The sequence below is a fragment of the Amphibalanus amphitrite genome, unplaced genomic scaffold, assembly GCF_019059575.1.
Source record: "Amphibalanus amphitrite isolate SeventyFive unplaced genomic scaffold, NRLGWU_Aamphi_draft 000530F_arrow, whole genome shotgun sequence".
In the NCBI taxonomy this organism is placed as follows: domain Eukaryota; kingdom Metazoa; phylum Arthropoda; class Thecostraca; order Balanomorpha; family Balanidae; genus Amphibalanus; species Amphibalanus amphitrite.
This window is the reverse complement of record NW_024882024.1, coordinates 376,635-396,164: the sequence shown is the minus strand read 5'-3', so window position 1 is coordinate 396,164 and position 19,530 is coordinate 376,635. Positions and strand designations below refer to the sequence as shown.

Here is a 19,530-nt window from a genome sequence, read left to right as displayed (position 1 = left end):
AATCATCAGCTGTCAGGAAAAGCACAAAGAACTCACTTTTTCTGCCTCAAAAGCTCAAATTTGTGCTGAGCGTGCGAACTTAAATCTTGTTTTTTTTTCCCGAATTGAATTTCCTATCTTCTACAATTGAATTTCCTATATTGTACCATCGGGGCGCAGCGTGAGAAGACCTGCCTTAAAAACCGAGGGATCAGGAGCATTTTGACCTGACCTACCTTCGGCCAGGTATCGCTCGGTCCGGGTGACGTCTGGGGTCCGACAATGGCTGTACCGGTCCCTCCCTCCAGCCGGCGCGTCTCTATAAATACGCCTATCACAACAATGAATTCATCTTGGCGCAAAAACTGGAACGGTCCGTGCCGCCCTCAGCCATCTGTCTGAGGCGTATAACAGGCTGCGGGGACGGCGGCGGCAGACAGGCCAGCCGCTCACCCAGTCACACACCCAGACACGCATACAGACACACTTTTGTGACGTGCATGGAGGATTACAGTCACATGTAAACAGAAATTTTCACACAGGCTTTGAACATGCTTCGTATGTATGTAGTTTGGGGACTTTTTAACGCGATATCGTCAATCGCCTGCATGCTCTCTGAGTTAGCTGATATCCAAGTCTACCGCAACTGGCACCAATGTCGGCGGGGCTGCCAGATGCTGCCAAATGGTGACGTCAGCAGCTCTGCATCATCGCCCATTAGTGAGATGAGTACCTAGCCGTCCTCCGCCGCCACCTCTCGCTGACACGGCTTGGACCATGTCACTCGGACCGGGCCAGCCCGCGCGAGCTGCCGGTCGGCGCACACAGACACACAAACACAGTCCGACCCAGCGGGCCGGAATCAATCCCAATGGCACGGCAACAGACAACGGGCCCTAACTCAGAGCCCTCCCCAGCTGCCGGCGCTCATAGCGACGACGCACCCCTTTCCCTGGGCGGACAGGATTTAGAGCAGAGCTGCCTCAGTCAATACACGGCGGTATATGGGACGCGGATCGACGCTACGGCCGCCTCCCGCGAGTTTTCGATGGTCGAACGGCTATTTCTTCAAACAATATCCTAGTGTACGAGGTTATATCTCATTTCCCTCGCGGCGAGGCATGCTAAAGCCAGGCTGGATCATTTCACTGGCCGGATCCATTTACCGATTCCATTTGTCGGTATATGGTATCGGCGAGGGTGCCCATCGCGTCGCACTGAGGGGTGCGGGGGTCATTGTTTGGTCAGAGGCTAATCGAACATATGGCCTGTCAAAGGTAACCCTTCCGTGCCCGGGCCGTACCCTTACCCACCTGCTCGGTCAGGCGTGGACAAAGGGGGTCCCCGAATCCGGCGGCCGGGGCCCGGCCCGGTCGACCCGGCAGCAATTAGCAGACTCAAATGTTATACCTGAACACGTGCCGGCCATCGCTTCCCTTTGAAGTACCGCCATCGGCAAATTAGGGAATGCAAAAACGTCAACGCCGCCGGGTTCCCGCCTGATCTCGGTTGATGAATGATGCCGACGATTGTGAACTATGACTAGTCGATGACATTTCCAACTTCCAAATGGCTACCGTGGCTAAAAGGAAGAATAAATGACTGGAATCCATCGCCCTCAGCCCGGCACGGCCGCTCTGAAATCGGAGACGATTCAGCGCAGAGGCACGCATCGCCAGTAAATTTTATAACGGAACTTGACTGGTGTTTGGCCGGCGCCCTGGCGGTGCTCGCCGCCGAGTGCAGCGTCGGATCCGGGAATCGGGCCATTTTCTGGACACCGGTGTTAGGTGAAATGGCCCGGCGCCATCAGTAAATGTTATTAAATGGCATGCCAGATAATAATGTCCCATAAACCGCGTGCAACAAGTGCCCGCCGTGAATGATGGGGTAATTTCGGAAGTTGCCTGGAAAAGTGGAGATGTTCTATTTGTAACCATAGAGGGCGCGCGGAGATTTTACGAGTGCTCAGCTAAGTGTTGAACTTCCCATTGAAATTTGTATTCGGCCTGCCAGCTGAGTGGTGACCCACAGAGCGCGCATTAACTGGCTCCCGGACCCGGCCAGCTCGTCAGCGATGATGTAGAAATGCACTCCGCGATGGGTCGGCATGCATAACGGCACGTTAACACGGCACTAAATTTTAACGTCCCGAATTAGGGCCGCATATTGCAGCCGCTGACACATCTCTCACATCCTGCCTGCCCCCACTGACTCGGATGGAATATTGCCCCGTCGAGGCCGGTCCTCCCCCCCCCCCCAGTCGGCCTCACCGGCGTCCCAGTGCTCCCCCGGGGACACGGACAGGCCCATTCCATTCTCATCCAGCGCTTGTCTGTGAGAGCACTGACCCACGGACTGTCCGCTCTCATGGGACAAGGCACACACGCACACACACATGCGCACGGCCGGTGGGCTCTAACGTCCTGCCCCGGGCCCTGGGTACGCAGCCGGGGCCGCGGGGCCGGGCCGGGCTGCCCCAGAGTCTCTGGTCCCGGGGGAGCATGGATCATCCCTGGGAGCGGCTCCCGGCTCCCGGCTCCCGGCACGAACGAACGCCCAGGGGCGCAGTGGGCACGGGACTGAGACGGGACGCGATGGCGCGTGCAAATAGCAACATCCATCCATTGAACAGCAACAAAGTATCGAGAAAATCTGAATTTTTACCGGTAACTGTATCATCTCCGTCCTTAACCTCATTTTTGAAGTATTCATTGTCAAATGTCGAGTAGGCACACCTCTCGGCGGCCGTCTGTCGGCCGATTTCTATTCGAGCGGTGCGCGTTCGCTGGTGTTGGCCCAGCCGTTAGCCGTATAGGGCGCCGTGGCCGTCGTCGCTTTGTCAGTGCGCTGCTTCAAATTCATACGGCGGCCGGTCGACAGCGTCGGTAGCCGTCTGTCGGCGAACGACATGCACTCGACGCGCATAAGTGGCATCTGGGCCTGTAAATATGGCGATATTACCCACTGATTGTAAATAATGTGTCGCTTAGCTCATCTGCTCTGTCGAAACGGACGCCGCCGTCACCTGACGGGTGAGCTCTAATGACATGCACATAAATGAGAATGCTAATACCGTTTCCATGGTACTTACATGCATACAGCTTTCAATAGTACATATTATGAATGAAAAATTTGATGTATAATGCAGTGTTTGAAATTCTGAGGCGGTGATCATTCTGCGCAGCACCGCTGTCATGTATGAAGTCAGAAAACAAAGCCCTTGCCAGTATCTCAGCTAGCTGCGCACAATTCATCGTCTGTCCAGTGACATCAAGCATTGCAATAGTAAATAGAATGAAGCCTCTGGATGAAGATGAATATGTCTCATCCAAAAGGCGTGGTGATAACAAAACAGAGCTGTCGTCAACCAGAGGAGAGTTTGGTCGATTTTAAACAGCAGCTGGCCGTCCTTTCAGCCCGAGAGCTGTTGAAGAGTGGTCCACCGGGACGCTGATGGAGCGACTGCTCCCTCCTCTCTGTCCCTCCCCAGCTCTCTCCCTCTCCCTTCGTGTCCAGCTGGCCGTTAGAGACTGTGCGCCACGCGCCTGACCACGGGCCAACGGTGCTCCACCGGGCCCGTCCTCTGACCACGACACCGGTTTTTGTTCCGCCCGCGCGGCCACATGCTGACAAACACACGCATTTAAATCTAATTCAGCGTGAGCGCCGCAGCGCGGCAGTGCGGCGGGGGCGTCGCGCGCACCGGGCGCAGGTGACCACCGGACAGTGGTCATTGTGACCGGCGCCTGCCGGCCGGGCGCCGCCGTCCGCCGGGCGGGGGCGGCGGCGGGGGCGGCCGCGGCCGGCCCGCTGAATACCCGCCGCGCGACTCCGATTGAGCTGTATTGTGGGCAGGGCATTTTAGCGCCGGTGGCCCCGCGGCGCGCCCATTGACTGCGCAGGGAGTCGGCACGCTGGGGGCGGGACGCCGTCCGCCCTTCTCATAACCGGCCGCGGTTCGTGAGCGGGCACGTGCAGGCCGGAGTCGGCCAATGAAGCTGTCGGAGCCGCTCCCACCGGCGACACACTCCTCCCCTCTCTCCCCCAGAGCAGTGGACACTGAGAATACAGGCTCATTACAGAGCGTGGGTGGGGAGGGGGCTGTGGAGCGAACGTGTGAACCAGGGGAGCACCAGCGCGAGGTGACAACTACTGATCGGGACAGCTCCCACGCTCGCCAACAATGAGCAGCAGCGGCACCGCTGCATAGAACAGTTTCCTTATTTGATGGTCGGAATGTAACGCTAAATTGTTCATCTGCTTGGTAATCATATCATCAAAGGCTCCATTTCCAATACCACTAGCCTTTAATTATAGATATTCAATTTCCTTTTCAGTGCCATTAAATTCGGAGACCATTGCCTTTCCCAACTTTACTGCTCATCGGGCTGTCCTTCACTGAGCGCGGAGGAGTTCGGTTCCTGCCTCTGTGACGACTCGACTCTGGCTCGAGCCGCCGCTGTCTCCTGGCCACCAGTACCCCCGGGGAAATGGCCCGTGTCGCCACATATGCTTTAGGGCCGGGTCGCCACTTGTGAATGCATTGGCTTGGCAGCACACGGGAGGCCGGCAGGAACTCTAGACACCGCCACGATACAATTGTCTCCGCCCGTGAGACAATTGTCTCCGGGTGGTCTGGCAGCGCTCTAGCTCTCTGCTTAAGAGATGTAAACGGAAGTGATGCGTCGCCTATGGTTCCACAGTTCATCGATAGCAGGTCAGCAAAACGAATAGCCGTCTGCCTTCAATAGTTAAAGAGCCAGTCCTCAAATGGCGGAGACACATTTGCCTTGAACTTCTGCGATGTCCAGTAGGTCATTTTAAACACATGACCGGTGCTAAAGACGGAATGTCGGTGCTCGACGCTTCCTTATAACACGGAAGACCCCGTTCAAAACTTCTGGCCTCAGCGACTATATGCGAACTTCCCTCTTGGAATCGGTTCATGATTGTCATCGGACATCCGGATATACTGAGTTAGTTCCGGCGTGACCTCTGCGCCTGTCCGGGACGGCTAGATGAGCGCGTCGTGTCCCAAGTGTGGAAAAACGCGTACTAACGCGAGATATCTCCTTTCGATTCAGGTATGATCGGCCCTTGTATGTACTATCACCGGCGCCAACACAGCAGTGTCTGACCACAAACTGTCGTCACCGGTTCGCTGCATTACGGAGGAGTGGGGGAGGGGTACGGGCGACCTGGGGGCTGGGCGGGGGAGGGTGGACCATTGCCAGCCGTTAGCCCCACGTAGTGCCAAGTTATGGTGGTCGGATCCCACCACGCGGCGACGGAGGCGACAAATGGACCGGAACGATCGCATTGCAGCACCGGTTGCAGTTAGTTTGACACCGATGAAGCGCGTTGTTCGATATTGCGGCTAAATACGCCCCATCCAAAGAAACATGTCCTATGGATGTCCGCAGCATGTCGGAGGAGCTGACTTAGGACAATCGATCAACCAGGATCTGGCACGACCCATCTGAGTGGATGCTATTGTACATTCGTCCACATACAGAACGACAGAAGATCATGTGCTGAGCGACGTGGGACGGCGCAGGGCAGACAAACGCGCCATAGCCGCGCCGGCGAACGCGGAACGCCGCTTCCACGCACTGTTTGCCCCTGGCCCGCCCCATTTGCTGTTGACCCGCCGCCAACACCGCCTTTTCCTTCAATATTGAATTTTCCGCCATATTTGCTGGCCGGTCATTTTCATAACATTTCGGCGTCCTTTGTGAGATTTCGCTGGGTCATGTCATGATTCGTGGCCGGTCGCCACTCGCCAGTTCTGGGGACCGGCCATAAGAGAGGCGAGGGGTGGGTATGAGTGGAGGGTAGATGTCAGGTCACGTTCGTATGATACCGGACCAAAGGAGCATGGTGTTGCACATCTAGCCTCGTGTGATATATCTCCCTGTACAGCATGCATAAATATTAGTACAAAACTTATTCCCAGAAAACCTTTGACGGCGATGAGCTCAGCATAAAGTTTGCATAACGAATGCACGACTTCTAAGCGATTGAGCACAGCCAAGAGGCCGAACACACGTCGGAACATTCACAATCAAACCATCGGAATAGTTCAACTCGAACCGTTTCCAACGTCACTCCGCGCTCTAGAAAGCCAAAGGTCCGACTTTTCACCCCGTCCAGGAAGGCGGCTCGCGGCGTGCGGCTTTAGTGCACCGCCTGCTGCGCCGCCTCTGCCGCCGCTGCGCCGCCACTCGCCGCCGCCGCGCCGCCGATGTCGCCCGGAGGCGGTGCCATGTCTCGGGCGCGAGCGCCGCGTCTGATGTTATCTATCGGGCGCGAGCGGCCGGAGACACAACACAACGACACAACGCGCAGAGAGGGCCGGCAGCAGAGAGGTAGGGAAATATGGAGGCAATGGAGGGATACGAAGTGACAGAAAATAAAGTAATTATTTCATGTTATGATGTGTTCGAAAAATTGACCCGACGCACGAAACCTATCTTCCTTTTACTCCAATTAATTTCATATTTAATTATCTATCAAAAAAGCAAATCCTTGGTCACAGTCGATCGACTTCAGACAAAAATGAACCTGAAAATATATCAGCAGTTTACCGAACTTATCATTATTTTCGATGCCCGGACAGCGCCAGTTTCCCTGGTGAGATGCCCCCGGGGTGGCCAACGCACGGGTGGCATGGTATGACACTTCGACAGTGTCCCCGCGTGTCGAAGAGGCCGGGCTGTCCCGCTGACGCCGGGTTATGACAACACGCCGGTGCCAGCACGAGGCACGAACAGAATTCCAGGACGGATTACGACGTGTGCGGGAGAGGGCGGCGACAGAGGGAGCAGGGAGAGAGGAGGAGAGGACTGGAGAAACAAGACGGAAAGAGAGGAGAGGGGAGGGAGAAGAGACGTGGAGAGGTGAGCTAGGGAGGGAGAGAAAAAGAACGAAGAGAGAGAGAGAGAGAGAGAGAGAGAGAGAGAGAGAGAGAGAGAGAGAGAGAGAGAGAGAGACAGAGAGACAGAGAGACAGAGAGACAGAGAGACAGAGAGACAGAGAGAGAGAGAGAGAGAGAGAGAGAGAGAGAGAGAGAGAGAGAGAGAGAGAGAGAGAGAGAGAGAGAGAGAGAGAGAGAGAGAGATGCAGGGGTGGATAGAGGATGAGGGCCACGACAATTCAGAACGCATGTTCAGCAACGGTTTGTGAAATTCGTGAAGGTTGTTCTCAGTCTGACACATGAAACGTATCACCTCTTTGTAGTTAGAGTTGCTACTGACCGTAACTCCCTCTCCGGAGAAGGAGTTGGCTGTAAACTCTTCAGGTCCTCGTCACCAGCTGTTCAGCGCCACAGTTCGACAGCTGTGGTGCCTCGGAGGCGAGCAGTGCAAACAGTACCACAGTTTTTACCATTCCTTCACGGCCCATCACGATACAAACACTGGTTATGTTGCCGGCCTAAACGGCACTTTATTATAATAGCAAATACACATTTCGAATGTATATGAGTGCAGACCGCATAAACATGCATCATTCATGACTGTTTACTGTCAGATTGTGATGGCTGCAACACCTCAGCAGTCGTGTAATAAGTGCCACGCTCAGAACCAAATCTATTTTTCATGTTACTGCCAAGATAAGAACTATTACAACAACACCTATTGCTGATACGTCATAACTTTTGTCACCAGTGATGTATTTGCATAGGAGTTTTGTATCCAACGGCGTCCGCCCTTTTCAAAGAATTCGGCCAACCTTTGTCCTACGCTAGTGTTTCACTAAGGAACCTTGCATCCATTCCAGGATAATGCATATGGAGCCTGAAAGTAAAACGGAAGCGTTTCTAAGACAACGTGTCCCCACAGCACTTTCGTGCACGTCGTCACGCTCACATCTGACCTTAGCTCGCCACTGGGGCGCTAGGCATTAGTCGAAGCGAGTAACCTTCTAGATAGCAGCCATAACAACGGTCAAAATGCGCACATAACTGGTCCAAGTTCCATGCAAATCGCCAAAGTTGGCCATGTTCCCAGGTGGATCCGAAGCTCGACAGAGGCCGGCAGACCGTTTACCTCTGCTGAAAGTGGACCAACGGTGACCCAATGGCGGACTAACCAAAGACTTCTGGACCAATGATGAGCAAAGATGAACCAAGTGTGACAAATTTCGGACCAACGTCATCGTCGGCTCTGTGCTATCGGAAAGGCGAGGCAAAGGCACGGAAGAGAGGCCAATTTTATCCGGTCTCGTACCTTATTTCGGCCTATATCTAATGCATCGAGGCACATCGTCTCCATCATTGAAAGTGACGTCTGAGACCGGACACGGGCACGTGTTACACGGCTCGTGTTCCGGGGAACGTGCCCCACGTCTGGCGGCGCCTCTGAGCCGCTGACCCCAGCGACGTCACTGGTGACGTCACGGATGGTGCGGCAGATGGGACCACCCTGTTCTTGGTCGGCGCTCGCGACAGATATCGATGGCCAGCAGATGCATTTTTTATGTCACGGTTTATGACCGTCCGATACTATCGGTAGGGTGGGTTCACACCTCGCTCTGCCGGGGTGGAGTCCCATTAGGGGGTCACTCCTCTCCCGGGAGGGGAGGGGAGACGGGGGAGAGGTGTCGCCGCCGCCGACGGACGCAGTCTGTCGGCGCTCATACATAGTCGATGGGGAGGGGCGCGGCCGGGGCTGGACGACCTCACGAGGACGACGGCCAGCCGACCGGCCCGGCAGCTCCGCTGCTTTCCCTCCAACCCGAACTCTCCTCTCTTCTCCTGAGTCCCTCCGACCGAACTACTTATCCAGCAGGGTCAGCTCATATACTTCCCGCCGCGGCACAACCCTGCCCACCCACGCAGCCACGCACACACACACGGGCCCCGCGTGTCTCCCGAGACGCGGCTGTCGTCGACCCGGCAGATGACCCGGCAGGTGCGCCCAGCGACAAGGGGCCACCGCACCGACCGGTGGCGCCTCTGGTGGCGGTCACGCGAAACACAACCGACCACGGAGCGATTCTTCCGGACGCGCAGCATGCTTCATCTTTTCTCAGAACGGAGACATGAGACAGGGGCAAACCGCCTTCCCGCTAGCGTCGCACTACCCATTGGGATTGGTAAAATTCATTTGGCTCGTCGCTTAGGGGCGTCGTAAAGCGCGCTCTGTCGCCTGCCGCTGGGCCGGTCCCGTATCCGCCGACTGGCTTGCAAGAGACGACAGTAAATCAAACACTGGGTCGTGCTGCATCGCTCTGCAGCTGCGTATTAACCCGCGCCCAGATGGGGTCTGCCGAGCAACGCGGTCTGATGGGGGGGGGGGGCCATTTTGCCCCCCCCTCAGATCTCGAGAACCACGCAACATAGCGACAAGCGGTAAACGGTGTTGGATAGCCCCAGCGGGGAACTACCTTGTGACCCAATTTCATTGACCTCGGTCAAACCGATGACGTCACAGGTCAGGTCAAAGGTCGAATTTTCACCGTTTACAGGCATTTCAAGAAATGCGTTGTAAAATCGAGTAAAATGCATTTCATTGAAAATCATCGATGGAGAAATGTTCTTCAAACACATATTTTGCTATTTGAGGTCACTGATACCAGGTCAGGTCACAGAGGTCAGGTCACTGGGGGGGGGGGGGGGGGGTCACAATATGAAAGTGTCGTGTGATACATGTTTTATGGTCCATTTTACATGACAAATGCGATTATGTGGGTCAGACAGACTTCAGGGCCAGCTTAGGTCACGTTTTGGTCAAGGTCAGGTCAAGATCAGGTCAAGGTCAGGTCAAATTAGGTCAAATTTCAAAGTTGATATTTTTGCATAAAATGGGTATCGATTCGATGCAGCTCGTCACGGGAAGTTCAATGGTGGTCTCCGTGTTGCGCTACGAGGTCTAGAATTGCTAAAAATTGAGTTCAAAAATTTGACGTCATCAATTTTTAACAGTTTTTTCGCTATAACTTGGCCAAAAAAAGAGGTATCGATCTAAAATTTGGTATATATATCGAAGAGCGCAGGGACTATCACATATGTTCCGGTTTTTTTCGAAATTCGAAAAATTTTTGGAAAATTTTTGAGTTTTTCTAAAAAAATCAATTTTTTTATTTTTGGGGGTCAGAATCCCAAAATTTCGAAAATCCGAGATAGCAGTTTTGTAGCGCCGTCTTTTCTCTACACAACCACATAAAGAACTTTAAAATTGCTTGTTAACTGTAGAATTGGTGAGCGTTTCAAGATGTCATGTTTTTTGCTCATTTTTGCTCGAACATGACCTCAGTTTGACCTCAATAACTCCTGACCTGAGGTGACCTGTGACTTGAAATTTTGTGTGAAGGTGTCAAATTGATGCCCGGTAAGGTACCCAAAATTTGGCGGCGCTCTCGCTATTTAAGAAAAACCACAGGGGGGGCCAAAATGGCCCCCCCCCCCCATCAGGGCGCGGGTTAAGCGACAATCAGCCGGCGAATAAGCGCACGTTAAAGCGTCATTAATCTGATCGTGGCGCTGGACTCCCGGGGGAGGTCGCACCGGCACCAGGGCGCGCGGCCTACTCTCGCCCTAATAATTGCCAAATCTCTCGCCGGCCGTAGCCAGCAGTGAAAACAGAGCATCATTAATAAAACATGTCGGACGTTATCCAGCCGGCCATCTTGACGGAGCCGGCGCCGGCCTGATATTAATAAGCGCCGAGAGAGCATCGCCGTCGACGCCGAGTCGTCGTTGCCGACGGCGGCTGACGATGACGGATGACGGAGCGACGACACCCGTCAGCGGGCGACAATGGCGTGGCGCGCGCGCCGTGGCCAGCGCCGCGCCAGCTGAGGGTGGCCCTGGGACGGCCGGTCGAGCGGTCAGCTCACGTCACTGACCGGCCGAAACACGGTCACCGGCGCGGCGGAGACACGACAGACGACGGAGACACTACGGGTCGCGGAGACACGGCGGAGACACAGCAGAATGTGAAGACTCGGCAGAGACTCGGAGGAGACACGACGGGTCGCGGAGACACGGCGGAGACACAGCAGACTGTGAAGACTCGGCAGAGACTCGGAGGAGAAACTACGGGTCGCGGAGACACGGCGGAGAAACAGCAGACTGTAAAGACTCGGCAGAGACTCTGAGGAGACGAGGTAGGATTTAACCAAGACACGGAGAATTCGTGATTCCACACCTTCCGTCTTGGGGACAGGTAAATGACGCATCTGCCTTCATCTATCTATTTCGGAACGCCGCAATCAAATTAAAAACTAGTACAACTCCTGATGACTGCTGGACGATCTGGTAAGCAGCTGACAATGCTCTACTCCCCAGCAGAACATACAACCGCTACCGACTCTTACCACCGCCTCATCCCTGTCACCAGGATGCTCTATCCTACCGCCATCTCCACCTGTTCCCACTGCTAAACGGTTCGCTCGTGCCGTCGACGGCGCCCCGCAGAGCTGCACAGTGCACAGCGCCCTGTCAATGGCTCTGAGCGAACGCATACCAATGGGACGCCTTGCAGGGCTGTTCAGTCATCCGATCGCGACTGGATGACAGTTGCCGGCGCCGCCAGTCGCATACTGATGGTGAGCCCGGGCCATTTGTGTCCTCAGCCGCCAGGACACGTCATTTGGCGCTGGCTGGTGAGAGGGCGGTGAGAGGGGTGAGAGGGGTAAGAAGGTGTGGTGGGGGTGGTGAGCGGGGGTGAGCGAGGATGAGCGCTTTGGTGGGGATGAGTGAGGTGAGCGGATTGGGTGGGGTGGTGAGAAGTGGTGAGCAAGGATGAGTTGTGGTGAGCTGGGTGGTTAGGGGAGGGGTTAAGAGGATGGTGATCAGCCACCAGAGGGCGGCGAAAATTACGAGAAGGATGGAGAGTGGATAGTGAGCTGGAAGTGAGCATGTTGTGACAGTGGCGGATCCAGGATTTTCACTGGGGAGGGGCTGCAGGTCATAATTGGGCGCCACGCCCCGGATGGGCGCCATAGTCGCATCGTATTGGCGCTGAAATATTGGCGCCCAGTGGCCCTGACAAGAGGCGCCCAGGATCAGTATGTACAGTGACACCACACGATTGGAAATATCGGTGCGGAGCGTACTGAAACGACGTTATTCGACTGATTTTTGCATCCTAGTCCTAGTATGCGGCACTCCGATGAGTTGCGAATTGAAAATTGGCGCCACTGCGCCTTCGGCGCAGTGGCGCCAGTTTTCCTTGGGTGGGGGCTGCCAGCCCCCGCAGCCCCCCCCTGGATCCGCCACTGTGTTGTGAGCGGCGGTGAGCGGTGGTGAGCGGTCGTGTTGAATATGCACACACAGCGCTGCTGGCAGCCACCGACTCTAATGTCTGTGACAGCGGCGTCGGCAGCCGCGCGGCGCCACCGCACGGAATGTCCGGTGCTCCGACTTCGGTTAGGTTTATTGAGATGGCCACTTAGCGATTACGGTTACTCTGGCGCGTCGCCGGGGCTGCGGAGGCCTTCGGAGGTGCACGGTACTAAGGAGCACACCTGACGTCATCACTCCCCCTCCCCTGACCCGAGCTGAACCCCGCCCCTGTCGGGTGACGGACGACATTGGTCGGGCGTCATCACATCGTCACCTCGGCAGCCGTTTCGCAGCGGGCGGCGTGCACCGGGCCGGGATAAGCCGCGCTAACGTTCGCGGCACGCCGTGTTCAAGGCGGAGGGAGGCATGGCCTGGCTCAATCCCCTACCCAGCTCAATCCTGGGCCCGACCCGTGCAGGCTCAGTCTCCTGAGTGGAGCAGGGCCGGCCTGGTACGGCTCTGTTGATCAGGAGCAGCCCATGGGGCATCGGTGACATTCTAAATGAAGGTATGGAGTCATGGACCGTGGAAGCTGTGCCAGGGTTCTGCCTGAAACAACCATGACGCTCTTGCCTGGTGTTGTGCGAAGAAAATTCTTGTTTTCTGCGCCTAACGGCTACTGGTAATTTACCCACCATTGCATAGATTTGGTGTTTCCGATGCATGTGCTTCAGCCCTGAACACCCTCATCCCATCTTCCCTACCAGTACCACCTGCCTCCCTCCCTCTCCTCCTTTCCTTCTCCCTGCGTCTTCTCCTCTCGCTAACACTACCACCTCTCACCGATACGGGCGCATTGTTCGCCGGCGGGCGGTGTTTCGGGAGCGGGCCACGGAATCACCTCCGTCACCACTCGGCACATGGGCCGCGTCCTAGGAGACGGTCTTCTGCAGACCAGCGGAGGCTCTCCACATCACCTCAACAGTGCGACGGAAGCACCTCAGCGCAGGCAGCAGCCAGATCAACGGCTCAAAAAATGGGATGTAGTGTGTGACATGCGTAAATAAATGATCTATTTGGACCTATTGGACAGAACAGTACGTCAATGTCCTTCAATTGTATCTCATCTCGAGCCTCAGTCTATCTTTGCCATGCATACCTACCAGCCTCAGTATATATTCAAGCGTTATGTCCAGCCCCCCGCGGACAGAGGAGCGGATAGGTATGACCCTAGTCCTTGCTGTCTGCGGGTAACCAGAGCCGTGGGTCTTCTGTCTGGCACGCACCGTGTCGTACAAATCGTCTCAGAAACGGCATGCCTCTGGCTCTGACCGACTGACTGACCGGCTGACGGTCAAATTTGACCCACAGATGGAGGAGAACGGGAGGAGAACGGTCAGGGACAGTGTGCCGGTGCACTGCCTAACGGACAATGTTGCATGATAACCACCGCCGTAAAAAAATACGTGGATGAGAAACAAAAATGACCTTTCGCAGCAGCTTTCTAACATAGTTATCTATTGTATTTAACAAACCATGTGGCATTTATGTCCCTCATTATTGTGCCATAGCCTCCCTGATTTCTCTTTTATCAATCGTTGTAATATGTCTTTGATTTTTTCCTTAGGCAGAAAACGAATTCGTAAAATAAATAATCACTTCGTCAGTCATGACAAAACTGAAATGGACATCGTCGACTGCAAAAAAAGAAACTAAGTGAACAATAATTATTTGATGACAGCAAAACGTTAATTTGCGGCGTTTCAATAGAACATTGCCGTATGCAATCAGGTTTTGTATATGTGTGAGGCACTTTGAACAAATGTCCTACCCCTTCGCCAGGCGTGTTTTACTTTTTGAATACAAACGGGACAACCACAAAGGTTAACAGAGGGTAAGGCTGAGGGTAGATGTATGACAGGTGGTCACATGAACCATCTGTATACCGATCACAGCACACACCTGTGCGATGGAAATACGTGGCTTATGTGACAACTAGAACCATGTCATGCGACCACAGCATAGGTGTGCTGAAGGGTAGCACATGCTCTTGTTCAGCCTGGTAACAAGGTAGCCGATATGACATTGGTCTTGGTAAATATGAAGTGTTTAGCACACACTTTTACATTTTACTATCGAGGAAGAAAGCTGATCAAACATATTTCATAGTCCCATGAGTGGCTTTAAAGTGCGCGCAACTGATGACCAAAGCATGGACGTGTGTCGAACCTTTCAAACATGAACATAATAAATAAGTAAATAAAAATGCAATTATTACATAAAATGTTAAATAAAGTGGCGCGTAAAAGTTCTGTCTTATAGTTATAATGCATGCAGTGTTGAAATATATTTGGTTAAATTGAATTTGAATGTCTGTCTTCACAACCGATACAAGTTTGATAAGTTTTGCAATCATATACTTCTTATTCATTGGTGTTTGAGTGATTAAAACATTGTATGGTGCACTATTCGTTGCATTTCCTATTTGATATCTGATCCTCAAACGTTCTGAACTTTGAAGAGGCAGCTTATGTTTGGCGACAACTTCTGCATACAATAAACCCTCACACGGTGAACCAACTCGTACAACTTTCTCAGAAGTGCTCTCCGGCGGTGGTTTCTTCCCTCCCAACTTCGTGGGTCGACAGGATATGTTCGATGAGTCACGTTCCACCCGTTGAAGAAATGCAAACAGCGAGTCCCGGCCAGTCAGCGAGCAAATATGGCTTTCATCATTTCATTTGAATTCCTGGACGAGCCCTGCGGCTTCTCATAGCGTGCCGGCATCCCCACACGGTACAGCGGTGGCTGTAGCCGAAATCGTGGTGGACAACGCTGAACGTTAGACAGCATATTGGGCTGCGCTGGACAGTGCAATGGGCAATCAGCACTGGACACTGGACGAAAATGGATAACAGTGGATGGAATGGACAGCGTTCACACTCACAGCCTAGATCCAGCACACAGCACAGCGAATGTGTGCTCTGCTGACACTTTCTGAGGCGCCTGACCTCTGTTGACACTAAGCTTTACACCCTCTGCAGTACATGACCTCTGATGACGCATCCCATCCTCTGTGACCTCTCTGATGACACCTTTATGACATGAGACATCCTTGACAGCCCGCCGTGGCTCAGCGTTGGCCGTATGGAGATGAGAGTGGTCATAATATGGCCCTGTATAATACAATGAATATGACGACCCGCACGACGCCTATCTCTCGTGTCAACGACACCAGAAAATGGACAAACCGTGTATGATCACTGGCATAAAGTGGCGGCGGCCGGTCGGGCGCGTGGTGGGGGAGGGGGAGGGGCAGAGTTGGGTATCGGGTGATTTTAGTGTGTGCCGTGCACATGCACAGAGCCACTCAATGTGAGAAAAAGCCCGTCCTGCTCAAGGCTAGCTGACTTGTGCAGGATGGAGGCCGTAAACAGCAATTTGGCATCCATCAGCTGGGGCCATTAAATTCTTCGTGACAGCGTGCATTCACACTGTGGTCGGTAATGCTTAGCCCGTCTGGCTGACCCGACCTGCCTCGTTATCCATGCCGTTCTGGGAAGCCCGGCCGAGTGGCTCGTGATGCAGAGCTGTGGTCGGGCCCAGCAGAGTGCAGTCTCAGCGGCCGGGGAGGGAGCACTGCTGTGACAGCACAATATGCCAGCACCAGTAATTGGAATCAGAAACATAGTAGGTATGGAGCTTATTTGATGGATGACGCTGGTATAATGACGCTCAATGCTGCTGCCTGCTGGTGCTTGCTAATGTTTCAACCAAAGACTTGTAGCAGATGCAACGTTTCCCCTTAGCAGACTCGCATCACCCAGCTGCATCACAAATCTGCTCTTTAGCTTACATACCTGTAAGTTTGTGAAACACCTTTGTCGTGTTTCATTTTATGGTGCTGTTTTCTGATAAGCGGCTGCCAGCAATAAGCAAACATAACTAATTACTTGCATAATTTGATTGAACCCGATGCTATGTTGTGCAAATCAAATATCGTTCAAAGTATGATTCCCGAATGCCGATTGTTCATTAGGAAAAGCACTGACCATGTGTGTTGTACAATCTTGAAGATTCCTCAGGAATTAGCAATCAGCTAAATTGTCAACATCGCATGACTCAACTAGCATATTCAAAAATGCTCAAAGATTATTCCATTATTGCCAAGAATAGTAAATATAACAATAAAATGCCTGAAATTAACCTAGGAAGTGTTTGTTGTGTGACAACATCTCATTTTATTTACTTTACCTGCATTTGCAGATATTGAAAATGAGGAATAAAATTTTCAATAACCGTTTCCAAGTCCTACCCAACATCTATATCTTGTCTCATTTTGAAATGTGAGACGACAATGTAAGTTCTGCCCCATTTTTTTCTTTGTAGAGGATTAAAAACAGTTATTGATTTAAACGCTGAATCATGATCTTTCAATAGCAAAATTTAGAGATGCTCTTCTGTAAAAGCAATACTTTATCATTCAAGGTAGGATTTAATTCGAAACTGAAGGGAAAATATACTCGTAAGCCAAGAAACGGTAATATCTATTGCAGCGGCTCCTAATGACATCTTGACCATTTTGATCCAATTTGTTTAAGTCATTTGTCAGGCAGACAAGACAGCACTGTGTTAAAAATTTTCAATGAATTTCATTCATGGGGGGAAATTATATAAAAACTACAGTTGCATGCACGAATTTCGCTTCGATCTTAAATGCTAAAAATATGATAAAGCTACAGCTGTTGTTGAAGCGGAGTTACAGTTGTTCAAAATTGCATCTACCTAATTAAACAAGATACCAAAATGTTTCAAATCAAAAGACAAAAAATGACTAAATGCAAAATTGTGTTAGGACGAGACACTATTTCCAAATTCAGTCTCATACAATGTTGTTTAATGAAACGGAAAACGTCCATTATTTTGCAAAAGTCATCAAGTATAATTCGAACTCATGTGAGCCAACGACATAGGTGTGCACAAGCTTTGCATAAACTGAAAAGTGAGGCCATACAAACATTACTGGACATCAATCGGACAGATAGACAGAAAAAAACTCAACAGAATCACAATGCTCCTCCAGCTGCACAATTTCGACGGTTGCTGGTCGCCTTTCTTAGATAGGGAATACCTTTCATTGACGTTAAATACAAATGATGGTTTTTATTTTTATTATCTTATTGCTGCGATATGGCCGTATTCATAGCACCAGTAAACATAACATTCAAGACGCTGTAGATGTTCCAACAATCCATTCATGTCAAGTAACGTCAATCATATTATGTAATGTGAGGATAGTGTAAGAAATCGCAACAGAATGCACACCTTCTTTGTTTGAACTTTGCTTTACATTTTGTCAAATCACCATAGCTCATTACAGCAAACTAGACTTCATGTGATTTCGTAAAAAAGTGACCGTCAACTCAGTCATGCTTTGCTATGACAGAGAGATGTTAAAGCAACCCTCTTATGATCCGGGAATGTGTGTACTTCTGAATGTATCTTCGACGGATATGCGATTTGCAATGTCTAAATAAAATAAAATGGTTTGTTTAGACTAAATACAATATAAATATAGCATTATGTCCCGTAGATCGCGTTCAGACTTCGACTAAGATCACAACAATGATAAAAAATATGAATGTCTTTTTATAAAAAAAAAATCTGGCCAGCAGCGCGAAACCGCCCGATAAGCATGAAGGAGCAACCAATCAAATGCTAATAATTGACTCATATTTGCAGGTTAGCCGTTGCACGTGAGATGAGGTGCATTTGAATACATAATCACACATACTCGTATGTCAGCAGATAATTTATTTTGCATTATTTCCAATGCCATATTCCTCGACAAATATTCACTTTCAGAGTCTAGATGCTTGATCCATCTGAAGAGAATGACTATCTAGCAGTGGCAGCTCTTCATCGAATGATCTAATGAGATGAGCTTGGTTTTGATGTGGTAGCATATAGCCGAGAGCACTCCACACGCGGATCAGTTCAGTTGAAATAGGACGGACATAACAGCTTGGCCCGTTTTCCCACCGTTTTCCAATCATCAATAAACATCCGCATGGCTCGATGCTAAAGCCCTTGAATATATGTGGCATGTTTCCTTTTTGAATAAAACAACACAAATAATTGTAAGAGATTGGCTGAATACACATTTTTCGATGTCGGATTGAAATTCATATTTCTCATCATATGCCCAGCATCAAAAATGGACAGGCGATTCAGTCTACTCTTTCAAATCCAGCGCTCTTCCAGTCATCAAAAAACTAATAATGCCAACTCATGATGCTTGCAAAAGAGATCATTGCCTACCTGGGCAAACAATTTTTAATCATACGGTATCATACAGCATCAAGCTTTCAGCAGTTATGTAAATGTTTTCATACTAATAACCTATCAGCACAGCATTTGCTTTTCTGATATAGTTGTATTTAGGAGGCTTTCCAGAAGTTTTTCAGCATCCACACGAAAATAAGGAGGCATCAGTCATAGTTCGCCAACCGTTCATAGCACACGTAGATATAATGAAAAAGATATTCCAATCCAATCCGATTTGCCACCCAGTAGCTCAACCAGCAAGCTGTCTGGAGGGTTTGTAATGTTTCAGTTTTTCAGCGGCGGACGAGCGACAACACACCCACATCGGCCTCTCAAATCGTGTACGGAATCTGTCAACATCGCATCACATCGCACATCCACTGGCACGTCATCACATCAGCGACCGCATGCTGTGACGGCAGCCCCGACGGCGTCCCGGCCGGCCCGACCGTCCCCTCACCGGCACAAAGTCCGGCCTCGGGTACTCACCATTGCCCAATGGCAGGTCCGGCGGCTCCTCCGAGTCCAGGTGGCGGATCGGGCGCGCCTGCTTCCGCCGCGACATGACCCGACCTCGGTGACCCCGTCTGACCCGGCCCGACTGTGTGCGCTCGGCTCGGCTCGCTCGGGCGGCTGCCGGCGGCCGCTGCTGCTCTGAGACACTGCCTCCGCGCCGGCCGGCCGACTACTGAGCCGACCGGCGCCACCGCCGCGCGCCGCCGCCCGCCCGCCGGCCGCCGCCGAATCGCAGCGCAGGTAATATCATATCATATCGCGGGGGGCGGAGCCTCGGCCCATAACCTGTCATAACGCAGATGATAAGCGGCCGGCCAGGTGAGTGGGAGGCGCCTGGCGGCGGTCCGGGCGGCCGATAGGTCGGCGGCGGCCGCAGTGGACTGCCCACCGATATGAATTGCAGGCGCGGCGGAGCTGGGCCGGGCTCGATGGTGGGCCGGTCGGTGGGTGGCGGGAGGGGCGGCCGCCGCCGCTGA

The 19,530-nt window shown here is 52.2% G+C and overlaps 1 protein-coding gene across 2 annotated transcripts in view; it reads right to left on the bottom strand.

The window, feature by feature from the left end:
- LOC122393329 (homeotic protein spalt-major-like) overlaps positions 1 to 19,235 on the bottom strand; it is a 59,613-nt gene extending 40,378 nt beyond the window's left edge. The window contains exon 1 of one of the 2 annotated variants that reach the window (XR_006258678.1): positions 19,028 to 19,235. Coding sequence is in view for 1 of the 2 variants with exons in the window: in XM_043389255.1 (XP_043245190.1) it covers positions 19,028 to 19,103 (76 nt within the window). In the remaining variant the exon portion in view is untranslated. The remainder of the gene's footprint in view (positions 1 to 19,027) is intronic. The other variant, XM_043389255.1, reaches the window with a different exon arrangement.
- Positions 19,236 to 19,530: the final 295 nt, after the last annotated feature.